General features: G+C 41.8%; 1 protein-coding gene across 1 annotated transcript in view; it reads left to right on the top strand.

Moving 5' to 3' along the window:
• DNAH10 (dynein axonemal heavy chain 10) overlaps nucleotides 1-27708 on the top strand; it is a 91121-nt gene that overhangs the window by 53405 nt on the left and 10008 nt on the right. Inside the window, exons 44-64 of the mRNA XM_075012391.1 lie at nucleotides 3-170; nucleotides 1489-1677; nucleotides 2660-2831; nucleotides 4362-4565; nucleotides 5253-5333; nucleotides 6364-6561; nucleotides 8079-8240; nucleotides 8918-9092; nucleotides 11835-12016; nucleotides 13317-13453; nucleotides 14319-14536; nucleotides 15098-15319; nucleotides 18121-18268; nucleotides 19718-19997; nucleotides 20946-21175; nucleotides 22889-23162; nucleotides 23701-23805; nucleotides 24468-24622; nucleotides 25252-25406; nucleotides 26068-26251; nucleotides 27348-27548. Of these exons, the coding sequence (XP_074868492.1) occupies nucleotides 3-170; nucleotides 1489-1677; nucleotides 2660-2831; nucleotides 4362-4565; nucleotides 5253-5333; nucleotides 6364-6561; nucleotides 8079-8240; nucleotides 8918-9092; nucleotides 11835-12016; nucleotides 13317-13453; nucleotides 14319-14536; nucleotides 15098-15319; nucleotides 18121-18268; nucleotides 19718-19997; nucleotides 20946-21175; nucleotides 22889-23162; nucleotides 23701-23805; nucleotides 24468-24622; nucleotides 25252-25406; nucleotides 26068-26251; nucleotides 27348-27548 (3840 nt within the window). The remainder of the gene's footprint in view (nucleotides 1-2; nucleotides 171-1488; nucleotides 1678-2659; nucleotides 2832-4361; nucleotides 4566-5252; nucleotides 5334-6363; nucleotides 6562-8078; nucleotides 8241-8917; nucleotides 9093-11834; nucleotides 12017-13316; nucleotides 13454-14318; nucleotides 14537-15097; nucleotides 15320-18120; nucleotides 18269-19717; nucleotides 19998-20945; nucleotides 21176-22888; nucleotides 23163-23700; nucleotides 23806-24467; nucleotides 24623-25251; nucleotides 25407-26067; nucleotides 26252-27347; nucleotides 27549-27708) is intronic.

The following is a 27708-nucleotide window of genomic DNA, read 5'->3' as shown; positions in this document are numbered from 1 at the left end:
AGGTACAAGGGCATATACAAGGCTTGATTCAAGAGCATTTCAAAGACGATTTGGAGCATGCCATGAGAGACCCTATTCTTTTTGGAGACTTCAGAATGGCACTGAGTGAAGGGGAACCACGTGTCTATGAGGACATCCAGGACTATGATGCAGCAAAAGCTCTCTTTCAGGTATAGTGCTTTAGCCAGCATCTGGGTGAGTCTGTCTGTATGAACTAGTAGGGTATATCTGTGCTGCAATTTAAAAAACACACTGGCCTGGGCCAGGGCTACTGTTTAATTGTATTGTAGACATTTGGGTTCTTGAACCTTGCAAGGTGGAAGGGTCTGAGAGCTTGGGCTTCAGCTGAGCCCAAACATCTGCACCTCCATTAAACAGCCCCTTACCCTAGCCCTGTGAGCCCAGCCAACTGGCACAGGCCACCTTGTTTTTTCATTTGGAGCAAAGATATAATGGACGACAGTTTTCCTTTCAAGTGGGTGTGATTAGTAACACAGAAGGATCAACTAGATGGCTTCTCTAGCTTCTTCCCAAGCTTATGTTTCTGTGATTCCATGACACCTATGGCACATTCACATTTGGACAGTGTTCCAGATTAAAATCTACAAAAGATAGTATTCATGTCATTTAATTTTTGTGCTTTCTGACAGTTAATTAAAACTCAGTTTGGAGACTTGGAGACTTCCTGGGCTCACATGCCATATATAATTCCAATGTGAGTTTTTGATTTTTCTCTTTTTAAGGGATGCTGTCGACATGTCCCTTAAAAACAAGAGTAACAATTGAGTCTGCATTTTTCCGCCTTTTGTGACAAATAACAGCTGGGAGCACTCAAACTGACAAGGATTAGAGAGCAAGAAGCATTTCCCTCTATTTTATCTATTTGCTTCATTTGTACATTTACGAGGGTTTTGCATATAGTTATTTTCACTCTTTCCTAATTGAGTTGCTGTTTCCCTTGTTGTTTGTATGACTCTTTCACATAGCAAAAGGGGAAAGAAAAACATTTTACAAATAAGAAAAAAATGGACCATAAACAAGAAAAATTGGTAGGAGGTTTCAAGGATGAGCATAGGTAACTCTGTTTAGCTCAGTTTTGGATTAGCTTGTAAACAGATTTATCCAAGAAAATGAAACATTTCCAAAGTAAATAAATAGTGTCCATTTTTCATAATATTCCATTGTAGGCTTTGGTTTATAATTAATGTGAAATAAACTTGTTTGGAATAATTAAGGTATCTATTCAACCTTGCTATGCACACATAGTTTCCATTGGCAGTAGGTTTGGGTATGAAGTACTAGGAATAGATGAACATCTCTCTGTTCCAAGTGAAATTCTAAATGCTAAAATCTTTCTGATAATTTTTTCTCAATGTCCTTTTGTGTAATTATAATGCTTGCAATTAAATTATTACCTTCTGTTTGTTTATTAACCTTTTCAGCATGTTCCATTTTTGTTGTTAACTGTTTAAACTATTGTCTTTACAGGAGATTCTCGAAGAGTACAATGAAGTTAATACAAAAATGAATCTGGTGCTTTTTGATGATGCCTTGGAGCATTTAACTCGTGTGCATCGCATCATACGGATGGATCGTGGCCACGCTCTGCTAGTGGGAGTGGGGGGCTCAGGAAAACAGTCCCTTGCAAGACTGGCTGCATATACAGCTGGATGTGAGGTCTCTGGGATTGCATATTTTCACTGAGAGGAGTCAAGGGCAGGAAAATGGCAGGTGGTCCCCAAATAGTGTAGAGCCTTGAAGAGGTCACAGTATTGAAGGCTGATACAGACAATTAGGGGAGATGAGCGAAGTCAAAATCAGGGTAATAAACTGCTTTCAAGAGAGATTGAAAGGGGTGAGGTGACCATTTGGAGGCCAGGGATAGGAAGTTGCAGTGATTTGGCATGGAAGATTATTAGGTCTTGAACCTCAACGTTTGTAGGGGGAGCACAGAGTGTAGGATGGGTGTTGGAGATCTAAGGGAAAAATCAGTAGCCTTTAACTACTACTGTTATTATTTATGTGTAGTGCAGTAGTTCTGAGAGGCACCAGCTAGCCCTCATTGTGCCCAGTGACATACAGATATCCAAATAAGGGCAGGTCTGTAGTAGACCTGCAAGTTGATTTCAGATAAACAATTCTACCTATGGCAATTGCGTAGGTGAGTCAGTGTATTGGAAATAGACTTATTTGACTGCCTTCACTAAGGAAGATTGACAGAAGCATTTCGCCCATCAACCTCCCTTACTCCTTGTGATATCGAGGCATACAGGGGTCAACTGCTGACTCCAGAGAGATCGATTTTGTGCGTCTTTACCAGATGAACAACATCGAATTTGAGAAGATTGACCCTGACCGGGTCAATCTTTGCATAACTGTAGACAAGCCCTAAGATGGTGGGGAAACAGAGGAGAGGAGGAGTCCAAAATGATTTTGAGGTTCTGAGCCTGGAGGATTGTGGGAATGGAATAGTTTAAAGAGAATACAGAGGAGTTAATATTTTGTCACTATTTTACTTTCACATTATATCCTTACTAGACATAAAACCAAATCAGACCCCTGAGGAAGTTGAGTTCCAGATTCAGAATCATGTTGAGGGTCCATCTTTACAATATTCTCTATCTTTCAAGTGTATTTTTTGTTGTTGTTGCATTATTAGGTGTTTGAAATAGTTCTAAGTCGAGGATATGGAGAAAACAATTTCCGTGAAGACTTGAAAACATTGTATATAAAGCTTGGTATTGAGAACAAGGCCATGATTTTCCTGTTTACAGATGCCCATGTGGCAGAAGAAGGTTTTCTGGAACTCATCAACAATATGTTAACTTCAGGTGATGCAGGAAGATTGCTTGCTAACCAGGAAATACTTGCAATGCACAATCAAAAATGCATGTATGCCTGAGACATCAGGCTAATGTAACTTTTAAATATTAATGTTTTCTATTCATACAATGTCCTTTGATGCAGGAGTTCATGTCAATATTACCTGTAAGAACCATGACTTTGGATGTAGTTTTTTCTGCATCCCCATATGGCCATATGCATATGTCTAGATAGATTTAGTGGTCTAGAAGAGTGGTTCCTGTCCTTATTGCAGACCCCCAATCACCCTCTGCAAACTGATCAGGGACCTCCAATAACCCCCCAAACCATTCATGGAACCTCATCAAAGCCAATTTTAGCTGCTACGTACATTTCATTTAATGAAAAAGGAAATCACAACATAAATTTTTGGACAGCAATTAATAACCTTTTATTTTTCTCATTGATCCCCTGCCACAGGGGTCCGTGGACCCCAGGTTTGGACCCACTGGTCTAGAAAAAGGGTTATTTTTGTACTTGACCCAAAATTGTCAGTGTTCCCTAATGTGGACTGTATCTTAGAAAAGATATTGCCTCATGGCCATCTTTAATCCCTTTCAGAATCCAGAGGGACATGTCCTCTCTCGTTGGCAATTGAATAACACCCCTGTGGAAACTACAGCAAGAGCTTGCATGGAGAAATAGATCTTAAGATGTATTTTTAGCATATTTTAATGCATGTAGTAGCTGAAAAGAGGGCAACACCACCACGTGATCGCCCTCTCTCCATAGGCCACCAACTGCTTCATGAACCACCAGTGCTCCACAGCCCAGAGTTTGAGAATTTTGGTTACTCAGATCACACACTTACTCTCTTCCTTGTGTTCTCTTTCCATGTCTCCCCATGTGTATTTGTGTCTCTATGTCTGTCTGTCTAATCCCATCCCAGTGTCTGTCCTAATCAGTTGTTACACACATAGACTAACCATTTGTTTGTGATAATTGAAGTGTGAATTGATAGATGCATGAAATCAAAATAATTTTAACTATACTTTATTTTGCATTATTATAAGCACTGATAAAAGTACTTATCATCTATATGTTGTTTGCAATAATGTTGTAGCCACATTGATCCCAGAATATCAGAGAGACAAAGTCGGGGAGGTAATATCTTTTATGGAACCAACTTCTGTTGGTGAAAGAGACAAGCCTTCAAACTACAAAGAGCTCTATGTAAACTTAAACCAACTTCTGTTGAGGAAAGAGACTGTCTTTTGAGCTATAATGTTTCATATGTTTGAAACCTAGACAAAATGAAGTAATTGTTCCTCCTGACAATCTTGTAAGATAAGAAGGTACCATAAATATTGCTCCCACTTTCTCGATGGGGACACTGAAACATGGAGAGGTTAATTAAGTGATTTGTCCAAAGCTATAAAAAGTAATATTTGCTGAGCCAATTTTAGAAGTCAGGTATTTTCTGGCCTCTGGGCCCATGCTCATTCCCCTAGGCCTTGCTGCCTCTATGTAATTCTGTAACTCCTATGTTTATATGCTAGGAATTGTACCAGCACTTTTCCCAGATGATGAAAAAGATTCTATACTGAGTCAGATTGGCAATGAAGCTACGAAAGCTGGAGTGGGACCTGCTAAAGAAAGTGTGTGGCAGTATTTTGTAAATAAGAGTGCGAACAACCTTCACATTGTCCTTGGGATGTCTCCAGTTGGTGATACCTTGAGAACACGTTGCAGAAATTTCCCAGGTCTGTATATTAAATCTCACTCTTTAGTGTTTAGCTCCTGTGTACCTGTGAAATGCAGGTCTGAAGTCATCTTTCATGGGAAAGTTCTCAAGCGGGTGTATGCTGGTATCTGACAGAGTTTAAACTACAGTAAGGCAAATGTACAGCAAAGTGTGTTTTGTTAGTAAGAACTTGCACACTTATTGAACAAAAGTGGAGATTATTGACTGGCATTTACAATGTCAGTTTATATTTTGGGCAGCCAATTAACAATCAGTTAATTGCCTGTTTGAGTCATGAATGTACAGTAATGTACAGAATGGCCTGCCTAGTTTGCAGCACTTAGTCCCTGTGTTAGAGTAAGTCTCACATTGTCTCCATTCTCTGGGCCAGTATTTATAGAAAAAAGTGAGCTTGTGAGTGGCTGTGAAAATAAGAGAAGCTTTATTGCATTTTGCACTAAAGAACAATGCACTAAGTTAGAGGAGTGGATAGGCCTGGACCCTGGCCACTCAGTTCATTATTTGATACTGAAATAGAGAGGCTGGCTTATGCATAAGCACCTTTGTTCAAAGTACTAAACAGCTGTACTAATTCAGGTTTAGATCCTGCAAACACATACATAAAATTAAGCATGTGCATATTTGCAGGATCAGGGGTTAATACTGAAGGTGGATTGTTCTGTTGACAATATTTATTTGTTTTAAGGTCTTGTCAACAATACTGGCATTGACTGGTTCTTGCCTTGGCCTCCACAAGCCTTGTATGCAGTTGCTAAGTCATTTCTAGGTAAGAAACATGTCAGGGGGTTTTAACCTTCAAAACTCAGGATGTGTCCAATGGCATCAGTAAACACTTTCTTTACTTTAAGATACTGCAAAGCTCTTTGTTCGCTGTTACATTAAGGATGGTTCTTCATTCTAAACAAACCATGTAAAGACTAAAAAAAGTTAAAAAATAGTTACTGAGACATGTCTCTTCCCCCAATATATTAAGTTTACTAAAATTGAAACTACAAAGCTGATGGTTCTGTGTTTCTGAGAAGTTAGATCATCTTCTGCCCAGTTCAGAGAAATAAAGCAGCCCAACAAATGTTAGGAGGGCTCATGCAGTCCTCTGCACAAGGTTTAGTGCCAAATAACAGGTTTTTACCTCAAGACCGATCCCTTTTGGCGTTCTTAAATGAACTTGGTCTTAGGGTTAAGGATGGGATTTTTAGAAGCACAGATCCTGAACTTGCTCTCTGGAGGCAGTATAAAGTAGTGGATGCATAAGGAATTACACGAGTTGGCTGCAAGTAGAATGGAAAAGGCCTTGGGAGCTTTAGTTATGAAACTGTATCACTCTCATTCAGTTCTTGTTGGTAGACATCAAAGGTCTGATGTATCTAACCATGGCGCTGAAGCAATGTCCTCTCTAATCTCTTCCATCCATGTGCATGTTGTACTATAATGCAGAGACCTGAGTTCAGTCTGACAGTGGGTGTATATATCCCGGACTCCACAAATCTCAGATTTGCAGGCTTTTTCAGAGGGTATGAGGGTGTGCAAGAAAAGAACATTTTTTTTTAATATATGGCGGCAACGTTAAATGAGATCTTCAAAGCTTGGAGGCAGTGTTGTTTAATGCCCTGAGCAGCAGAGCAGCTCTTAGGATTCCTGCGTTCTAGTCTTCACTCTGCTGCTGTCTTTTCTTTGTCCTGGGGCAAGTCATTTAACTTATTGGTGCCTTAGTCTCCCTGTCTGTAAAATGGGGATATATGAAACCTTAGCACCCTTTTAAATGTCTTTGAGATGTTTTATTTGTATTTCTTTTTCAGGGGAAAATCCACTGATCCCAACAGAACACACACAGTTGGTGATTGAGCACATTGTCATGGTGCACAAATCTGTAGGGGATTTCAGTAAAAAATTCCTACAAAAGCTGAGACGCAGCAACTATGTTACACCAAAGAATTACCTTGATTTCATTAACACTTACTCAAAATTGCTGGAAGAGAAAAATCTGTTCATTTTAGGTAAGGTTTTCTCTTTTTCAGACTGTATGTGATTGAGATGTTGTAACAGACTCATTTCACTCTCCAAGTTTGTGCAAAAGCAATCAAATAAATACAACCCAAATGACCATTACTTGAAATAATGAGCTTTTCCAGAGTAACACATTTTCTTTCTCAGCATCTGAAGCAGAACTTCCTATGCAAACCTCACTGAGCATTGGGAGTATCTGGATATAGATTTGAACTTAGTGGCTCACGCTCAGCTTAGGGTTTTATTCTGGTGATGGTGTGACGTGCATTGTTCTTCTCGGAATAGATAGCTGTATTCTGATGGATACTGCTGTGTGCTTAGTGGTTTGAGATGTGGTTGATGTATGCTCAGAGACTGTCTTCTGCAGAAGCGCAGAAAATGCGCCATGGGGAAAGAGCTCTGCAACCTTTGAGCTGATGCTATAGCTGTGGGACTAAAAGGGAAGAGAACTCTTGCTGGACTTGTTATTGTAGTTCAGCATATTTGCTGCCATTGTGTCCTCATGGGTCTTTGGCTCCACTGATGATAACCAGAAGGCTGCTTGAGGGTGTAAGTGAGTGAGTGCATGTGCGAGTGCATGCGTGTGTGTGTTCAATGAATCAGGCCCACTGACCACGGCCAAGGTTTCCCAGGAACCACAGACCAGGTGAGGATCAAAGGCACCCAGATGGGATTTAGTGCCAAGCAAGGTACAAATAACAGTAGTTAGGTACGGTATGCTGTACTGATACTCTGTACATGTGCACCTGTTGCATTGGACTGACACAAACAGTAGAAATTGCACTGCCCCCCAGGTCAGACAAAGACGCCCCCCCCCAAGACATCACGTTATATACAGGTACAAACAAAGAGCACCTCACTGCTGACGTATCAGGTTACCACCCTCTGACGTTGTCAGGTGACCACCTCCTGACACTACTTAGATACTACCCATCACCCTGTACCTCGTGGTTTGGTTAGATCATCTCTATCCATTATGCTGTCATTTTAGACCCTTTCATGAACCTGGGTTTGTATCTGTAAGGAGTAGGTATCAAGGTCTTTTTAATGAGCTGTTGAGACTTTGTGATTTCAACTTATGCCAATTATTGTTCTGCACCTGGATCAATTACCAATGAGTGTTTTGTACTCCCAGCCCTGTCTGTGCCAAGTTCTGTTAACAGAGGCCTGCCTTTTGCTCACAGCTTACCTTTGCTTCGAGCCACATTTTGTCCATTGTTACTAGGCCTTAGGCCTCACACCAGGCCTGCAATATATGGGCTTAGGCCTTACATCTTACTACAGTTATCATTTTACACTCTCAGCAAGAGTACTGACCATGGAACCTGGCTGTTTGGAGCACCATAACAACTTGCAACCTTGCAAAAATAGTCAGGGAGGCCTGTTGCAGTTTTAAGAAAAGGACTGATTTTTGTGACAGCAGAACAAGGCACTTCTTAAATAGCGGTGTCAACTACTTTATGGTAGCTCCTTTAATCACTATTACGTCTCCTTTTTTTGTACTAAGCACAGTGCAAACGTCTGGAGGGAGGATTGACTAAACTAAAGGAAGCAACTGTTCAGCTGGATGAACTAAATGAGAAACTTGCAGAGCAGAAGATTGTATTAGCTGAAAAATCAGCAGCCTGTGAGGCCTTGTTACAAGAGATAGCAACCAACACAGCAATAGGCAAGTATATGAAACTCTTATCCTATTCCACAAGCGAAGGTGGGCCGGATCAGCATTAAGCAGGAAGATACTTAACAAATGTAGGTGATGATGATTCAGTCATCAATACCCCCATTCTTTAAAATTACTGATCTGAGGTCCCACTATGTTATCATTAACGGACAAGAGAAGGACTGTTGATCTTTGTTTCCTCACCAAATTCCAAATGGGACAATTGCAAGTTTCTCACAATAATGTCCATTGCTCTTTCAAGCAGATATTGTGCTCTTCTTCACATCCCATCTCAAACTGTTGGGAGCAAATTTCTGGAGAAGACACTAGCAGCAAGGGGAGGGTTGTGAGCCAAAGGGATAGGAAGTATGTGGGAAGGCAACAGGAATGGCTGTGTCAGGGATCAGAGGGGGATTTTTGAGCTGTTTCCCCTCGAGAAAGGGAGACACAAAGAAGGAGAGTAGAAAAGGAGGTTGCATCTGTTATTACTAACATTCTAGAGCTTATCTGTGCTGGTCTGTGATGGGACGAGTACTATGAACAGCAGTGATCTAGCACCAAAAGAGATGAGTGACCTAGTGATAGTGGTAGTTTCTGATTTCAGGCTGTGTGTACTTGCAGGGTTTGTTAGCTAGAAACAAATCTTAGTAGGCCATTTATTATAGTTTGCCTTTCACACTTTTTAGCTGAGGAGAAGAAAAAATTGGCTGAAGAAAAAGCAGTGGAGATAGAAGAACAAAATAAGGTTATTGCCGTGGAAAAGAAAGAAGCTGAGACTGCCCTGGCTGAGGCTTTGCCTATTTTGGAAGCTGCTAAACTGGAGCTGCAGAAGCTTGACAAGTCTGATGTCACAGAGATCAGGTGATTAATTTTGATTTGTAACAGCACACACACTTGGAAATTAATTTCTCTGGTGCCCTTTGCTGATCATGGGGCAATGCACAAGCACTTAACACCCTCAGCCTCAGGACCCTGTGAGGCAAAGAAGCATGGTCATCCTTATTAGATAGATGTGGGGACTGAAGCCAGAGAAGTCAAGATCTCTCAGGGAGTTTGAGGCAGAGCTTGGGGACCTCAAAGTCCTGTAGGTCAATCACAGGCCTGTACTTTGGTCCAGGAAGGCAGTCTAATAGTTGACATCTTTCTAATCATTCTGTAATACATTTCTGCCCCCCAGGGTACTAGTGAAGTGTCTGTGAGGGTCATTCAAATAGTAGCTATCCCCGCCCTGACACTGTGTGGCACTGACTTTATTCTGCTTCCGATATGGGATATACATTACTTTTGTTTCAAGGATGTTTGATGATATGACTGTGTGCATTTCTCTTTTGACATGCCCTGTTTTTGTGTGTTTTAAGAATACCCCTTGTAAGGGTGACTTTAACACTATAGCCAAGACATGAGAAGTAATTCTTCTGCTCCACTCTGCACTGATTAGGCCTCAGTTGGAGTACTGTGTCCATTTCTGGGCCCCACATTTTAGGAAAGATGTGGAGAACTTGGAAAGGGTCCAGAGAAGAGCAACTAAAATGATTGAAGGTCTAGAAAATATAACCTATGAGAGAAGATTGAAAGAATGGGGCTTGTTTATTATGGAAAAAAGGAGGCTGAGAGGGGACTGATAGCAGCTTTCAAGTACCTAAAAGGGTGTTACAGAGAGAGAGATGAAAGAGAAAAATTATCCTCCTTAACCTCTGAAAATAAGAAAGAAGCAATGGGCTTAAATTGCTGCAAGGAAGGTTTAGATTGGACATTTGGAAAAATGTCCTAACTGTCAGGGTGGTTAATTACAGGAATAAAATGCCTTGGGTGGTTGTAGAATCTCCATCATTGAGATATTTAAGACCAGGTTAGATAAATATCTAACAAGGATAATATAGATGGTGCTTGGTCCTGCCATGAGGGCAGGGGACTGGATTTAATGACCTCTTGAGGTCCCTTTCTATTCTAGTGTTCTATGATTCTTTGCCTCCAAAATTTCTGCCATTCCTGCTCACTTCAGCCTCTTTCCAGTCCCCACCACACTTGATCACCCTCCTCTGACCAATCCTCTAGACATTCTTCCTTGCTGTTCCCCTTGCAATGGGCAACTTCCTCTTCCCCTTCTAGTCAATGTAGCCATGCCGATTTACACCAATGGAGCATCTGACCACAGGTACTCCACCTGAATTCCAACAGGCCTGGCTTTCTGCTGGCCACATGCTTCAAAGGGCAGTCCATAGTATAATTATTTCCAAAACAGGGCTTCTTCCTTTTTTTTTTAATGCATTGTCACATGTATGTAAGCTTTCATGGGAGGATGGACGATGAAGCAAACCCTGACATTATTAGTCTTCTGAGAAAACTCTATACAGTATTTTTCTACTCTTCTGACCAAGGCGTTGGCCTTTGGTGGCCCTTTGTTGGGAGAAGAGGGTGTGAATTTGACCCACAGAGGGTTGCAGCAATGACTGGTGTGTGGGCAGGTAGGTATAGTGGTCAGTACAGGAGTCATGCCTAGTGGTTAGGAAACATGGATTGGAACCAAAGACAATATCAGGTACCAAGCCGAAAGGTTAGTGCTGGAGACAAAGTCAGATGCTAGCTAGGGGTCAGAGTCAGTTGCCAAGCCAAGGTCAGAGATGGAGACACCGTCGGGGTAAGGCATAGGGGCAGGAACCAGGCGTTAGAGCCGGAAAGGAGGACCTAGGAGTAGACAGGAGTATGGGATAGGAGGACAGGAAATCTGTGAGGAGTGAGGGGCTCAGGAGTCAGTCAAGCAGGAAGAGTCCATACTAGCAGCCAGCCAGGGGTTGCTCAGGTAACTTTTGTTCTTTCTTGGTTTACATAGTGCTCCTCAGCTAATTAGGTGTGCCAGATGCGTTCCCTAATTGGGAGCTGCAGGGGCCGGCCCTTCTGCAATCTAGCTCTCACTGGTTCCTTTCTCTGCTTGTTTGGGTGAACTGCTGGGTGGTGGCTGTGACCTGAGTGCTGTTGTGAGCCCGGATTCAAGGCCTGTGGTTCTCAGTTGTTAAATAGCATTGAAGAACAAAGCACACATACATTTAATACACCTGGTACAATAAACACCTTTTCTCAAGAATTAGGTGAGTATCCAGAAGTAAATACTATATAATGGGATAGAACTGTTAATTCAAAGGAAAGATCAGAGTATCAGACTTCGATGGGATTCAGCTCATCTTTCCATCCTAACATCTCCTTTGTTCCCACAGCAGATTACACTACTTAAGCCAGGAATCCTGAGGGCTAGTTCCAGAAACAGTTGCTGCCAGTTTCTGTCACTGTTATTGCAGCCCACTGCAGCTCTGAGGTCCAGTAAACACATAGTTAAGGGCTTTATTTCTCTCATGGTTTACTTCCCTTACAAACCCGAAGGAAGTTGTTGTGTAAATGTAATATTTCATTTGTAGCCCTCTGTTTATAAATCTTTCCTTGTTTGGACTGGACTGTGTTTCTCATTTGAAGGAGAAGGTATCTTGAGTAACTGCAATGGCCTTTCTGCCAAATACCACTGATTGGGAAAAAATCCCTCTTCCTGCAAGAGATATGTACTCAGGGCATCGTGCAAGTTGTCTCTTCCCTTCACCCATGTTCATTTTCTAGGTCCTTTGCTAAGCCTCCTAAACAGGTGCAGACTGTTTGTGAATGTATCCTCATAATGAGAGGATACAAAGAATTAAACTGGAAGACAGCCAAAGGAATGATGTCTGACCCAAATTTCCTGCGATCCCTAATGGAGATAGATTTTGATGCAATTACTCAGACCCAAGTTAAATCCGTCCGAGGTAACTTGTTCAACTGAATGAATCAGTCACTTGAAGTTGAGTGTAGAGTTTTATTAATATTATTTCAGATGTTGGCAGCTATGAGGATGCTTTCCTCTCTGTGGGTAAAATTCACCCTGATGCAGAGGGCAAGCCTGAGGCTTGCTTTGCAATGTTGGGTTAACAAGGACTTTCATGGCACAAAGGCCTGGTGCTTGCTCTCTGCACAGGGTTATGCCTTAACTTGCATTGTAATCTTGGGTGACTTTTGCTTAGAGGAGGTTAGACATAAACTAAACGGTTGAGCAGAGCCTTTGTTTTTTAGCTACTTCCACGTATAATTGTCACGTCTTCTTCACAATGAACATTAAAAATGCAACATGAGTGTGTCATGGAAAGGTGGTGGGCTGCAACTCATATTAATGGGACCACATCCTGCTCATCCTTACACCAGTGTAAATCTGGCGTAACTCCAGTGACTTGAGTGGAGTTACGTTGGGGTTGGTGAGAGGAGATTTGGGCTAGTGAGCATAAGAACCCTTGCCTTCCAGCAAGCAAGAGGTTGGATCCTGAAAAAACGAGCAACCCCGATCTCACTGAGCTACCCTTGTAGTCAACTGGCCTAAAGTCCTTGAATGCCTGACAACATTCTGTTGGTTTTATTGTTGTCCAGCAGCATAACCTTATACAGGTTGGACATCTCTGGTTTGGCACTCTTGGGACCTGACCCATCCCAAATCAGTGCACTTGCCAGACCAGGGGAGGTTCCCCATTTCTGGCCCCCCCTCCACACCGCTGCCCTCCTCTCTGCCAGCTTGGGTTCCATCCTGACCTGCCTCCCTATCACTGGTCCAGCTGGGCTGCCACCCTCAGCCCCATGGACACTGTTCAGGCGCTGGCTGGGATGCCGGGGGCCAGCTCTGGCCATGCAGACACCAGTCCCAGCCTGGGCACAGTGGACATTGGCTCTGGCCCTGTGGCTGGGGTACCAGACACTAGCCTCAGCCATGCAGATGCCAGCCCCACCAGTCTCTGAGCTTGGCAGGGCTCTTGGCCCTTCTGCCACTAGGCTCCCAAGCCCCCTGGTCCTGGAACATCCATGGTCCTGCCAGAACATGGATGTTGACAGATGAGGGAGTCCCAGATTTGGGAGGTGTAACCTGTACTAACAATTTGTTTTGCTTTGGTTCTCAAATTCTGGTTCTCAGATACCCCAGAACAGAGAGCTAATTGAGATTTTATTAATAAGGAACTCTTGCTCTTGTGATTTATGCTCTGTTATTAAACTGACTTCCAGGTTTTTTTGTATGTTAACATTTAGGTCTGTTAAAGACTCTTAATACAACATTTGAAGAAATGGAAGTTGTTAGCAGAGCAGGATTGGGAATGTTGAAATTTGTTGACGCAGTAATGAGCTATTGTGATGTGGCTAAGGAAATCAGGCCAAAGAGAGAAAAGGTACAGTGTACGCATATGAACGTGAAGGGTAATGCACAGGGTTTGTTGCCACAAAATTAACAGTTGGCACTTTATGTACTGCAGTGTTCCTCCTTTTCAAAGTCTTAACATCCATGAAAATGGTGTTTGCTAGAGCCATAGTAATAATATCCCTTCGTTCTTGTGTAGCACTTTTGCTCTGTAGATCACAATGCACTTTACGAAGCTGGGCTGTCAGCTGCATGCTGCTGCTTTCATTGTATTATGTGTCTGTGATACCAGTTCCCATTTGCATGAAAACAGAAAGTAAAGGAGGAATTTTGTAATGTAATATTTGATGTAGTTGTCTACTGAAAACATCAGGGGATGGAGGGACTCAGTGGTACAGTGATTCCATTTCCCTGGGGACCATTTTATGGCCTATTTAAAAAGGGCTAGCAATGTCATTCTTGTATAAAATGCAAGCATTAATCCTGCCGATGCTATTAGAGAACATTGCTGCTCATTAAGGGAGGTTTTCTTGCCACTGGCCAGTAGGCAAGTGCATTTATCTAGTCCTGGCTCTAAATGTCCTTTTAGGCCCTGATCCCTATTTTCTTAGGCAGCCAATACTCTTATAGATATTATGTGCTTAAGTACGTGGCTAGCTCAGGATTAGGAGTTTTGCCTGTGCCAGGACTGCAGAACTAGACCACATTAGGTGTGTACGGGGCTAGAAGAGCTGGGTAAAAAACAGTGTCTGTTTTTGCTGCTTAAACCATTTATTACCATATTTCCTTAAACATATATAAGATTGCTAACTGAAGGCTGAAAATGAATGATTTTGCACCAAAAAAACAAACTCCTCATTCCTCTGACTTGATGCATGATGTCTCTTCTAACGTAGGTAGCTAGGCTGGAACGCAACTACTACTTAAGTAAACGTGATCTGGAAAAGATACAGGCAGAGCTGGCGACAATTCAGCGGGAGCTAAAAGCATTAGGTGACAAGTACGAAGCTGCAATAAGGGAAAAACAACAGTTACAAGAAGAAGCCGAGATCATGGAAAGGAGACTTATCGCTGCTGACAAACTCATCTCTGGCTTGGGATCTGAAAATATAAGGTTAAGTCTAGTGCTAGAAGAGAGGGTTTTTTGTATTAAAATGTAAGCTCAGAGACCATGCATAAAACTTTCAAAAGCACCTAAGCGATGTAGGAATTTATCATGTTTTCAAAAGTGATTTAGGCACTTAGGAGCCTAAGCAGCAACCAAAATCACTTTTGAAAATAGCACCCTGTGTTTTGTTGATTTCTGAGAAGCAGCTATTGAAAAATTATAAAAATAATATGAGTTTTCTATCCAGAAATCACTACTTGGCATATTTCAAACTCATATTTAGTCTTTTAAACTGAAAGGAAAAAAGCAAAATACATCTACTGTAAAGTACTGTTAAAAGGCGTGACTCAAATTCATTTGTTTTAGATTAAAAAGAAGGAAGTTCTAGGTTAAATTGAACTTTCTGCTGCTATTACAGTTGTGATATAGTTGCTGGGTGTAGGTTTAGGGCTCTTCTCAACATGAAGTTAGAACATACTCTCGCTATTCTCCACAAAAGATACTTCTCTGGCCCCTGCTGCAGAAGGCATCTCAGGCTGACCAAGGACTCATTAATTTTTCTATCAGATGGACAAATGACTTAGAGGAATTAAAAATCCGAAAAGTGAAGCTTCTAGGTGACTGTCTACTTTGTGCTGCGTTTCTGAGCTATGAAGGGGCGTTCAACTGGGATTTCCGTAGTGAGATGGTCTATCAGGAATGGCAAGAAGATATCCTCTCCCGAGGGATTCCTCTCAGCCAGCCTTTTAGATTGGAAAACCTCCTCACAGATGATGTAGAGATTAGCAGGTATGTAAATTCACTGAGCTTTAAAAAAGCAGCCCAGTTGCTACTAAGTGGAGTGAAGGGCTGGAGTCTCACAGTTTGGGTCTGAATCTGGGTCCAGGATTGGAGACTGTTGGATTAGAGGAGTGGGGGGTGGATTGGGCCCATCTCTATTTTTGCATTGAATCACAGAAATTAGAAAAAAGCCGTCAGCATATGGCTCCACTGAACAGTGACTGAAAGTGGAGAATAGAATATAATAATAATAATTTATAGTGCTTTTCCTCAGAGAATCTTGCAAAGAATCTTGCAAAGTGCCTTGCAAAGAGATTTTCCCCCTGCATATATGGAGCCTTGTCTGCTTTCTCCAAGGACAATTACATTTGAAGTATTTTTCACTCCTGTTAGCCAAGCATAGCCAATACAGTGATGGTTGAATCTCAACCCCTTTCCTATACTAAATATATTGTATTCTGCTCATATGGAGCAACAGAATTTTTAACTAAATTCCAGTCCAGAGCTCTTTTCCTGCTCATCATTACCCTTAGGCTATCAATTAGGTTTTCAGTGCCGTTAAGTGATTGGTACTTTGACAATCAAGCAAGAGCTTATAACCGGTATCTGTTACCTCCCGTGTTGGTTCAACGCTGTTAAGCGATGCTGGAGTACCTCTCCAGGCGCGAGCCTGGGCAATTTTTTGGGACTCTGGACTGCCCAGACACCAGTGTTCCCCTCTTGGCTTTACTGATACAGTCCAAAGGAGAAGATAACCTCTACGTCTGGTACCAGCTCAGCTGCAGGAGTTGCCGGGTCAATGCCAGAAGTTAGCACAGAACTGCCTTAGGACTCCTCTCCGGATTTTCTGTCAGGGTTTACTCCCTTAGCCTTGCTCCTTCCCAGGATAACCCACAAGGCAGTGGAGCGTAGAGTATAATTTTATTATTATTATTATTATTATTATTGGTGATCCACAAGCATGCCAGGAGGAATTTTCAGATCCCAAGGCTGGCTGTGAGACCGCACAGCTTTCTTGTGAATTGAGCTCCTTGGGATATAAACATATTTGTGATTTTCACGTGTGAAGCACAAAGTATTGTGATGCCACTGAAAAATGTGTTTTGCAGAGTAGATTCAAACTCTGAGTGAGATGCAAAGACCAATGGGATCCCTTTCACGGACATCAATGGATTTGCCATTTAGACCTTTTTCTTGCATGTGCAGGATTATTCACCAGAGTACATTACTTAATGCTTTAGCCAGAGGAGCTAAAAGCCACTGCAGGTCTCAGGGTAAGGTGGGATGGGAGGCCTGGCTGCATGCCCTGGAAGGAACAAGGCCTAGGGCATTCAGCCCTCAGCGCTGGCCCCCTCACACCCATGCACAGTGGTGCAGCAGCACTGCTGCAGTACTTCAAAGGGGCCTGGAGCTCCAGCCACTGCCACTGCCAAAGCAGCAGAGACAGTGGCTGGAACTCTGGGCTCCTTTGAAATGCTGGGCCCCAGAGCAACTGTCTCTCTGTCAGTGGGCCTGGCTTTAGCCAGGCTGGTTATCAGTAAGTCAGTGATGTTTTCATTGTTCCCCTTGGGAGTCTATGGGTATGTCTAAGTGGGGAAAAGAAATGTCAGGAAGTCACAGAGCTGGTCTGCAGATTTAAGCTCACCCTGTATCACTGAAAATAGCTGTGTGGATGTTTGGACTCAGGCTGGGGCCTGAGACTTGAAACCCTCCCCTCTCCTCGGGCTTCAAAGCTGGAGCCCAAACATCTGCCTGGCTATTTTCAGCACTAGAGCATAATTCTGTAGAGCCAGGCTTGGGGACATGCTGCTCATCTCATCATCTAAAACACCGCATGTTGTAGGGCAGAGGTGGGCAATAATATTTGAAGGGGAGCCACTCCAAAATTTTGGTAAGTGGTTAAGGGCTACAGTTTCCTATAGAGAAGGTGCAGGGTCTGAGATGGAGGTTGGGTGCAGAAGGGAGCTTGGGGAAGGGTATGGGGTGTAAGAGGAGTGTGGGTCTGAGAGGGAGTTTGAGGAAGGAGGTGTGTGTGATCTGGGTCGGGATTGGTGTGCAGGGTCCAGGAGAGGATATTGGTGCAGGAGAGGATTCTGGCCTGGGGGAGGGGTGCAAGAGGAGGTGCAGGGTCTAGGAGGGAGTTGTGAGCTGGGGCAGGGGAGAGAAGGTGCAGAGGATTAGGGTGCTGACCTGAACTAAGGGGTTAGGGTCCATGGTCTGGGAGAGGGTATGGGTGTAGGAGAGGATTGTGGCCTATGGGGAGGTATAAGAGGGGGTGCAAGGTCTGAGAGGGAGTTGGGGTGCAGGGGGTGTGCCAGAGGCAGGCTCTGGAGGGGGGATGCTTATCTAAGCAGCTCGTGGCCACTCCCAACCAGCAGCATTTTCAGGCAAGGTTCCAGGCCTGCCAGCAGCCCTAGAACACTCCATGTGGCTCTCTATGCTGTGAGGGAGTCTTCGCATGCTGACCCCGCCCCCAGCAAATCTCTCAACTCCTATTGGCCTGAAACTAGCCAGTGAGAGCCGAGAGAGTTTGCTGAGGGTGGGGGCAGCACCTTATTCCTCTACCCCCTGTGTAGCCCAGAGAGCCACAGGGAGCAGCTAGCCACCCTGAGGGGTGCTCCTCCATATACAGGGGCAGGCCAGATTAAAAGGCTTGGTGGGCCAGATGTGGCTCGTAGGCCATATCTTGCCCACCCGTGTTGTGAGTTTGTAAGAGACTGCTCAGTAAAGTAATTTACCCATAAGTGAATCATGTTGCTGTAGGATAAAGAACATACTGCATGGCAATCTTTTCTTTCTTTTCCTCTTAGGTGGGGCTCCCAAGGTTTGCCTCCGGATGAGCTCTCTGTTCAGAATGGCATTCTGACAACACGTGCTAGCCGATTCCCTTTGTGCATAGATCCCCAGCAGCAGGCGTTAAATTGGATCAGGAGAAAAGAGGAAAAAAATAACCTGAGGGTGAAGCACAATTTTTGTTTAATTTTTATTATTTTGAAAGATGCATAAATATCTGCCATCTTCACCAGGTCCTCTGTTATTGGTGGAAATCGACAGTTGTGATGGTTGAACCTAAATGGGACGGAAGTGCAGTTCCATTAAGCATCTAAAAATAAAGTCAATTAACCAAATCGATGGTGACCTCACCCTGCAACCAGCCTGTGGAGGATTGAAGCGCAAGATATTTGAAACACCAGAAGCCAAGCAGTCCTGTCAGAGACCTCCAGTTTTGGGAACAAGAAATGCTGGGGCTCTAGTTTCCTATTCCCTCAGCATGGGAGCAACAGTTTACATCACGCTTGCCTTTTTTAGTGCTGTGTGAACTTGGGAGGCCGTAGGCAGGCACCATTCTGACTCCTCTTCCCCAGTGATAAAGTGTGTTAAAAATATTCTGGAGTTCAGCTGGAAGGGGTGTCAGTTTGGGAAGCTGAAATGCTGTTGTATCTAAGACCTACTTAGTCTTCATCCCCCTAGGTCATGACCCTCCCATGACCCTCAATTCCCTTACAGTTCACGTCTGCCACGGCCACCCAAAACCACTGTTTCCTCCCTGTTCCATTGCCTGGCCATCTAAACCCTACAATGGGTGCTCTTTCAGGCCGCATCTACAGGAGCAGCTTCTGTTGACAAAACTGAGTTTTTGTCGACAAAACTCACCGAGCCACTACACGATTAAAGCAGTCTGTCGAGAGTTTATCAACAAAACTCAGCTGTTCAATGGGCAGTGTTATCGCTGTTCCCGATCAGGCATAACGCTTCTGTTGACAATGCTTTGTCAACAGAGTGCTTGCGTAGACCCTTCTGCGTTGAAAGAAAGGGCTTCCGGTTCCCCAGGCAGCCCTGTGTGCAGCACTTCTTGTCAGCCATTCTGTCAAGAGAGGGCAGGGCATTCTGGCTGCTCCGTGTCAACAGAGTGACTTGCTCTTTTGATCTGCTTTTGTGTATAGACTCTGTCTGTTGACAGAGGTACTGTCGGAGTTTCTCTGTTGACGGTGACCTCTGTCAATAGAGGCTGCCCACATAGATGTGGCCTCTGTGTGGTAACTACAAACTCACTTAAACTCCAGGCTTGCCTTGTTATTTATACTACAAAATGTGTGAGTTGCATCTTACAGAAAACCCCAGTGCTTGCAGAAACAGGATAGACAAAAGTGTAGGCCATATTGTGTTTTCCAGGAAAGGTTGCAGTTGCATCAGGAAAGAATTATTTTCTAAGTGGAGAGTTTTTCTCAGTAGATCAGAATAAAGAATGTGCTTTCTTTGGTCTCACCCAATCTGGGTGGATATATCATCCGTAGGATGACAGGCAGACACATAGATTAATATTGGCAATTATTGTAAAATAGAAATATCCATTGATTCAATATTAACCGTGTTTCCAAATCTTTCTATTATTCTGTTCTCTTTCAGATGGCTTCCTTTAACGACTCTGATTTCCTTAAACAACTAGAAATGGCCATAAAGTATGGGAGTCCTTTCTTGTTCCATGATGTAGATGAATACATAGATCCTGTCATTGACAATGTCTTAGAAAAGAATATAAAAGTTACCCAGGGGCGAACATTTATTGTGCTGGGTGATAAGGAGGTGGACTATGACAATAACTTCAAACTGTACCTGAACACCAAGTTAGCTAACCCTAAATATTCACCATCTGTGTTTGGAAAAGCTATGGTTATCAACTATACAGGTGAGCAAATGCACAATGAAGTGGGTTGTACCCACAAAACTCATGACTTAGTAAACGTGTTAGTCTCTAAGATGCCACAGTACTGCTTGTTGTTTATTAAGTACACAGTAATGCAAACCTAGTACATAAACTAGGCTTATATAAGTGAATGCTCCAGAAAGCTAAGGTCCTTCCTCTTGAAATAGAAACCACAGCATGTGAATTTAGATGAGCCAAGGGGTAGTGAGCCTACCTACAGATTCATTAGCCTGAAACCAGTGACCCAAGCAGTTACTCTGCTTTTTGGCTGGATTACCTGCTGGTTGTGTATCAGCACAAATCCAGGTCTTGCATGAATGAAGGGCAGATTCGGACACTCTCACTCATGCTGTGTGGCACCTTTCTCTACTAGTCCCTTTGAGGTCTCATGGGGCAAGCTGCTTTTCAGCATCAGTCTGGGCGTCAAAATCTGGCATTAGGTAAGTCGGTAAACTGAGAACAAATACTGTAAATAGTGGCTAGTCCTCTGACTACTGCAGAAGAGGGACAGAGGAGGTGTCCTGGCTCTCTGGGAGTGGAATTTTTAGTACACATTAACTATGTATAATATGACAGCATACGTCATATTGTTTGTACTTTCTCCTTATATTCAGCCTCTGAAAATTCTGAGTTCTGCCTTGTGTGCAGGGATTGGACTAGAAGACACCTTGAGATCACTTTCAGTCCTATCAGTCAATGACTTAATGTTAAATTTTTCCACTCCCCTTTGTTAGTTTGAAAGGAAGCTATGTGCTACATATTAGATGTGTCAGGTAAGAACTGATACAGAAGAAAAATGCTCAGTGCTGTTAACTAAGCCTGTCTTTTTGGTATAGTGTTATGTAAGATCATATAGCCTGAAGGAACAGTATGAAAGCTAACTTTATGTTTCAAGAAAGACTGTGTGTTAACGACATTCTCCATCCACAGTTACACTAAAAGGCCTTGAGGATCAGCTGCTCAGTGTTATAGTGGGATTTGAAAGAAGAGAGCTCGAAGAGCAGAGAGAACATCTCATCCAGGAAACTAGCGAAAACAAAAACTTGCTGAAAGATTTGGAAGACTCTCTCCTCCGGGAACTGGCAACTTCCACAGGAAACATGTTGGATAATGTGGACTTGGTACACACCCTGGAGGAGACAAAAGCCAAAGCTACAGAGGTACTTATTAGAGCCATTTCTAGCTGTTGTTCTTCCTTCTTTTCTTTGGGATTTCTTTCATCCCTCTTTATTCCTTGAGTTAGGATTTAAGTTGAAAAGGAGCTGAGCCATTATTTATGACAGATCCATGTACGCACAGGTATAGCATTTGTGCCCAGAGACAGAAATTTTAATGCCTTTAAAATTTGCTTGCTCAGGATTGCCCACCTAACCCAGGAATGTTTATTCATGCTCAAAAATACATCGTCTTTAGGTATGAGGCCAGGCAGCATAGGGCTAATGTATACTCATGTGCAGATTGACCGCAGGAAGACCTATCTTCTGGAGTTCAATTTTTTCCACATCTGTTAAGACACGACAAAATCAATCTCTCTGGGCTTGGCTGTTGACCCCTTTACACCATGCTATTGTGCGTAGTGAGGGACATTGACATGAGACTTCCAAGCCCCAGACTACACTAGTTAAGAAAGCCAATTCTGATACATCGATTTTTAGCTACGCTAATGGCGTAGGTAGAATTACATATCTGAAATCGACTTTCTTCCCTAGTGTAGATCTACCCATAGAATTTCTTGAGGAATTCCCTAATTTGGTAGAAGTCTCAAAGGGCAGGTCCACACTACAGGTTCAAGTCAATCTAAACCACGCAATTTGAGTTACATTAGTAGTATAATTCAAGTCAATTTAGCTGAGATGTACTTACATTAGAGTCTATGCTGAGCTGGGTTAACGGGAGAAAGTCTTTTGTTGACTCTCCTTATTCGTCTTGTTCAGGTAGGGTACCAGAGTCAATGTCCAAGTGTTCGGCAGTTGATTTAGCAGGTCTTCACTAGACCTGTTAAATGGACCCCTAGTTGATTAATCTCTACAGCGACAATCTCAGCTGTAGTAGTGACAAGCCCAAAATCAATCTTGGGTCTGTGAAACACCATCAGTTTACATTGTTTTCCTTCATGTGATGGTGGGTGATCCAAAGGTTTTCATCTGGACCACGAATTTATGATGTAATCTAAGACATAGTTCAGTACCACTGGGAGGATTTTATTCCATCAGACAAATAATAAGCCTAACTTTAGAGAAGCCTTCCATATATAGGGACCTTTTTTTTTTATTTATTAAGAAGTGCTGCTACTTTAAAAAAAAACAAAACAAAAAACAAAACAAAAAAATTTTTTTATACTTTAAAAGATAGATAGATAGATCTATCATCTATAACATCTTATTTCAACTCAATATTTGCATGGTTTCATTACAACTGAAGGTTAACTGAAATTTGTTAATCTTCCCCTGTATTTCTTGTAAACATATGTTCTATAACATAGATGTTCAGACTTCATCATATGGAAGTTAAATAAAATGAACTAAAGCATTTTTGGAGGAGGAAACAAATTTTTACTAATATGATATTTTTCTTTAAAAGGCTACTTGAATTTTTAGCTAATTTAATGTGGGGTTGTTTCAAGGAGATGTTCTTGATTCTGTGGCAGCGACTGGCTTTCGATGGCATACTTACCAATGTTCATAAGATTGTTTGTATATGCTGATACTTGTTTACTGCTTGATATATGTTCAAAGTTGTTTAGAATGTTTCCAAATGCTGTTTCAGTATTACTTAGCCACAGATTAGTTCACATGTTGTTAACCAGATAGATCTGTGTAATAGTAATATAGGAATAAAATGAATGCCTGGGATCCACATTTCTCACTTGCTAGGTATCAGAAAAACTCAAACTGGCCGAGAAGACAGCTGTGGACATTGACAAGCTACGAGATGGTTACAGACCTGCTGCTAAGAGGGGCGCCATTTTGTTCTTTGTTTTATCTGAAATGGCCCTTGTCAACACCATGTATCAATATTCCTTGGCCGCCTTCTTAGATGTGTTTGGGTTTTCGCTTCGGAAATCCATGCCCAACTCAATTCTTCCAAAGAGACTAAAAAATATTATGGATACATTGACATTCAACATATATAACTATGGCTGCACAGGTTAGTGTGTTTATGCAATGAGATGGTATTGTATTTGTCTGAATGACTGTAATGGGAATTATTTCTGTCAGCTATGCAAAGCAATGTAAATTTGTGCTGTCAAAGGTATTTCAACAAATACTGAATTTACTAAACATCCCGTTCACTGCTAATGCTTCTGCATTCTCTATCCCTCCTCCAGCAGTTGAAGTTGCTTTGAGATGCAGAGACGTGCTGTGTTCCATCCCCTTAACATTTAAGAAGTGCTGCTACTTTAAAAAAAAATCAAACAAAAAAGACTACTTAGTTACCAACAGCAGTGGTTCCAGCCAGAAGCAAGGCTCTCAGCCTCTCTGAGCTTTGGAGGGGAGATTGTTTGGCATCTGAAGTGAGATCTGGAGGTGCATTGTGTAGTAGTCTCAAATCTATATAGTGGACTGAATCAAAATTTACCATCTTGAATTTGTGGTGTGATCAGAGTTAATATGTGGATCTGAAATTTGTTCCAGGCCCAGATTCTTAAAAACCAAACTGAGGAGAATATTTTAACTCATTGCAGGTTTGTTTGAGAAACACAAATTACTATTTTCCTTTAATATGACTATCAAGATAGAACAGGCTGATGGTAGAATCCCCCAGGAAGAACTGGACTTCTTTTTAAAGGGTAACTGTTGGATACTTAATACCTTCTAATAGCTATGTGCATTTCTACAATTACAATTTATAATTTGATTACCTATGTTTGGCTGACAAAGTTAGTTCCCGAGTAAAATTTCTGTAAGTGCCCAAGTCCCATTTATTTTTCAAATTTAGCATAAAACTTAGAATACTAAGCCTGAGCCCTGAGGAATATTTTAAAACAGGTGCTCAAGAAACCCCTGGTTATGTTCAACTAAATATGTGCAAGACAAAATTGTGGTTTATCCACTTTTATTAATGGCCCATAGGACTGTTATAACTGAAACAGTAGATCCTTAACTGAAGTAGATTAACATGGCTTAGTTTAAGTGCATAGGCCTAATCTGGTTTACACCAGTAGAGGCTGGGGTCCCTTGCATTTGTTTCTAACTTGTTTGATGGCAGAAAGGCCAACAGTGAAATTCTGACTCCAGTGAAGTCAATGACAAAGTTCCCATTGATTTCAAAGGGCCAGGATTTTACATTCAAAAGTACATCTTTATTTAAATGCATAAATAGTGGCAAAAATGCAAACTCTGTATTGAAATACTTGTAAAGTGGTAGCTATTTCTCCAGCAGACTAATCACAAGTCATTGTGCTCCCATTTATGATAGTGATATTTACATAGTTTTCTGAATTGTGACTAGGCAGTATTTCCCTGGAGAAGAGTGCACGAAAGAAGCCATGTGTTTGGCTTTTGGACCAAGGCTGGGAGGACATAATCCGCCTATCTGAACTATTTCCTGAGGAGTTTGGCTCTCTTCCAGATGATGTGGAGAAAAATCCAGAAGTATGGAAAGAAGTAAGTGATTTTCTTAGTCTAGTTTCAATCCTCCCCCAGAATTAAATGTTCAAACATGATCCAGCTTTTTAAAAATGTTTTCCATTCAACCATCTAGTATGAGAGCCTATCTTCAGTGAAATCAGTTAAGGTTTTGTCATTGACTTCAGTAGAGTCAAGTGTCAGAGAGGTAGCTGTGTTAGTCTTTATCTTTGAGAACAACAAGAAGTCCTGTGGCACTTTATAGACTAACAGATATTTTGGAGCATAAGCTTTCACGGGCAAAGACCTGGCGTCAGACTTCCTAGGTCTGGCAAGTTCTCTTGTTTGGGACTCATCAGGTCCCAAACACACTTGACCAGGGAGGGGCAACCTGTATCTTTTATTTGTATTTTAGGAGAATTACCACTAAATGAAAGTATGAAGATGGCATTGGACAGACATGTTTTCTAATGAAAAACTTGATTTGGGGTCATTTATTAAATATTTTTCTAAGTTTCCTTTTGTAATTGATTTTTCTGACTTTCTTCTGTCTCTTCATTATCCATTTCTCTTGTTGCAGTTCTTTTATCAGATTGACTTTTTCTTTCCTAGTCAACTTGGTTGATTTGTCCATCTGATCATTGCATGTTCTCTGCTTCCTTTCTCAGTGGTATGATCTGGATGCCCTAGAACAATCACCATTTCCTATGAAATACCAAAACAGTCTCACACATTTTCAGAAGCTGCTGCTTTTACGGTGTTTCCGAGTAGACCGTGTATATCGTGCAGTGACTGACTACGTTACTCTGACAATGGACGAGAAGTAAGTTTCTCTCACTTTGTTTTTTATCCAGAATCTAAGTTTAAAAAAACAAAAACAAAGAAAGGTGAAAGAAAACTGAATCATTTACTAAGCATCTACTACAGATAGATATTTCATGGACACAGTCCTAAATGTGAAAGCTAAGTGAATTGTGTTAGATTCTAACAAGCGTTTTTGATTTGAGATCTTTGAAAGCTAAACAAAAAGCAGGTGGTAATTAATTGAAAAATCTGTGTAAAATGAGAAGAAAGTATATTTGATAGGAATGCGTCAGTTATGACAAAATTGGTGGGGGAGAAAAGTTGAAACAAATCATTTTGAGTTTCTTGGTTTGTTTGCATAATGTTGAGACATTTTGTTTTGAAAAGGTAAACATATTTTCCTTCATATTTTTCATTTTGATTAATTTCATTTTACTTACATTAAAATTAATATAACATATAAGTCTTTCTATAATATTCCATATCATATTATTTTATATTGGCTTGACAGTCTCAAAATGAAACATTTCATAGGTCCAATAGAAAATTTTTTCAAATGGTTTATCCCGTACAAAATTTTGGCTTTTCATTTTATTTCAGAATGAAAACATATTTTAGAATGTTGTAATTCCAAATATTTTGTGTGAATTAGTGCAGCCATTTTTGTTCTTCCCTCCAAGATATGTTCAGCCTCCAGTAATCAGCTTTGAAGCGATCTTTGAGCAGAGCACACCTAATTCACCCATTGTTTTTATCCTAAGTCCTGGCTCTGACCCTGCCAGTGACCTCATGAAACTGGCTGATCGAACAGGTTTTGGAGGAAATCGACTCAAGTTCCTTGCCATGGGACAAGGACAAGAAAAGGTAACTTTGTTGTGCTGAAGTACAGTTTAATGGCAGCATGTGGTGTGCTTCCTTCAATGCGGTATTTAGTGATGACTATAGATCTCATTCCTGGCACTGGGGAACTGTCCATGCATAAGTTCCAACAACTCCCTGCTTTGAGGAAAGCCTTACTCTCCGTACTAAAAACAAAGCGATCTGGATGGGAAATGCTATACAGATTACCATGCTTTCTTTAAAATGAGAGCAAGCATTGATCTGGTTTTCTGATTTGCTGTGTGATTAAGAATAGGTTCAGATTTGCTTTCTCACTAGCAGCAAAACAACTGTTGAGGGTGGAAAGATGCAGCTATGCAGGCCATCAGATCTTAGGCAGCGTCCTTGGCTCATCATCTCTTCTTATAAATGTAGGGAAGGTCATCATTGCATATTGGCATTTGGAAGCAAAAAGACACTGATCTGTGGTCTCTTTGTACCTTTCTTGCTTCCCTGTTCTCCCATGGCTGGGGGATTTTCAAGTGCACTCAGCATTGAGCTACTCTGCTGTACTTTGAAATCCGTGGCTAAACTCCCATTGGCGTCAGTGAGAGCTAAGATAGACCAATGCTAAGTTCTCTTGAAAACCCCACTCTAATGACCCAAGCTTACTTTGTTACCTTTTCAAGGGTTTAAAAGCTTTGTGTGGTTTTTATTTGTAAATCAATTAATGAAATAGAAGAGCACCTCTGCCAGCACAAGGTATTCCTGGGAGGTGCTGACAAATGGGATGATGGCGTAAGTGGACATTTTTGTTTTCCTCCAGAGAGTGCCAAGAGAATTCTGCTGCAAAAGGAAGAAAGAAGATGCTCTGTTTTCTTGCTATGAGGAAACAGATGGATGAATAAACCTGTGGTGTCCAACCAGTTCTAGTGGCTAGTGCTATAGTGAGCTACCCACATTATTCTGAAAATATAGTTATTGTTCAAGACAATTAGCAACACTCATCTCACCAAATAGCCACATGTGGCTAGTGGCTGGCGTGTTGGACACCATGGCACTAAACCATTCAGAACCCCTGCTCTTTCAGGGTCAAATCAACCTTTACTGATTGGTGGATGTTTCTATCTCACTAATACAGGTTGCACTGCAGTTGCTGGAAAATGCTGTGGCTCGCGGACAGTGGTTAATGTTGCAGAACTGTCATCTTTTGGTGAAATGGCTGATTGATTTGGAGAAAGCATTGGAGAGAATTACAAAGACTCATCCAGACTTCCGGCTGTGGCTCACAACTGACCCTATCCAGGGATTTCCCATTGGAATACTTCAGAAGTCTTTAAAGGTACAGTACAAGGCTAAAACACTAGCAGAAGGCATAGCATGCCACTCTCAGGCCTTGCCTACATTACCAACTTTTGTCAACAAAACTTACGCCAACACCTAAAAGTTGACAAAACAAAAATTGCCAGAAGGAGTTCACACTTGCTCATACTTGTTCACAC

This window comes from Carettochelys insculpta, chromosome 18, assembly GCF_033958435.1.
Source record: "Carettochelys insculpta isolate YL-2023 chromosome 18, ASM3395843v1, whole genome shotgun sequence".
Lineage (NCBI taxonomy): Eukaryota > Metazoa > Chordata > Testudines > Carettochelyidae > Carettochelys > Carettochelys insculpta.
The sequence above is the reverse complement of the archived record's forward strand: the minus strand, read 5'-3'. Positions and strand labels throughout refer to the sequence as shown.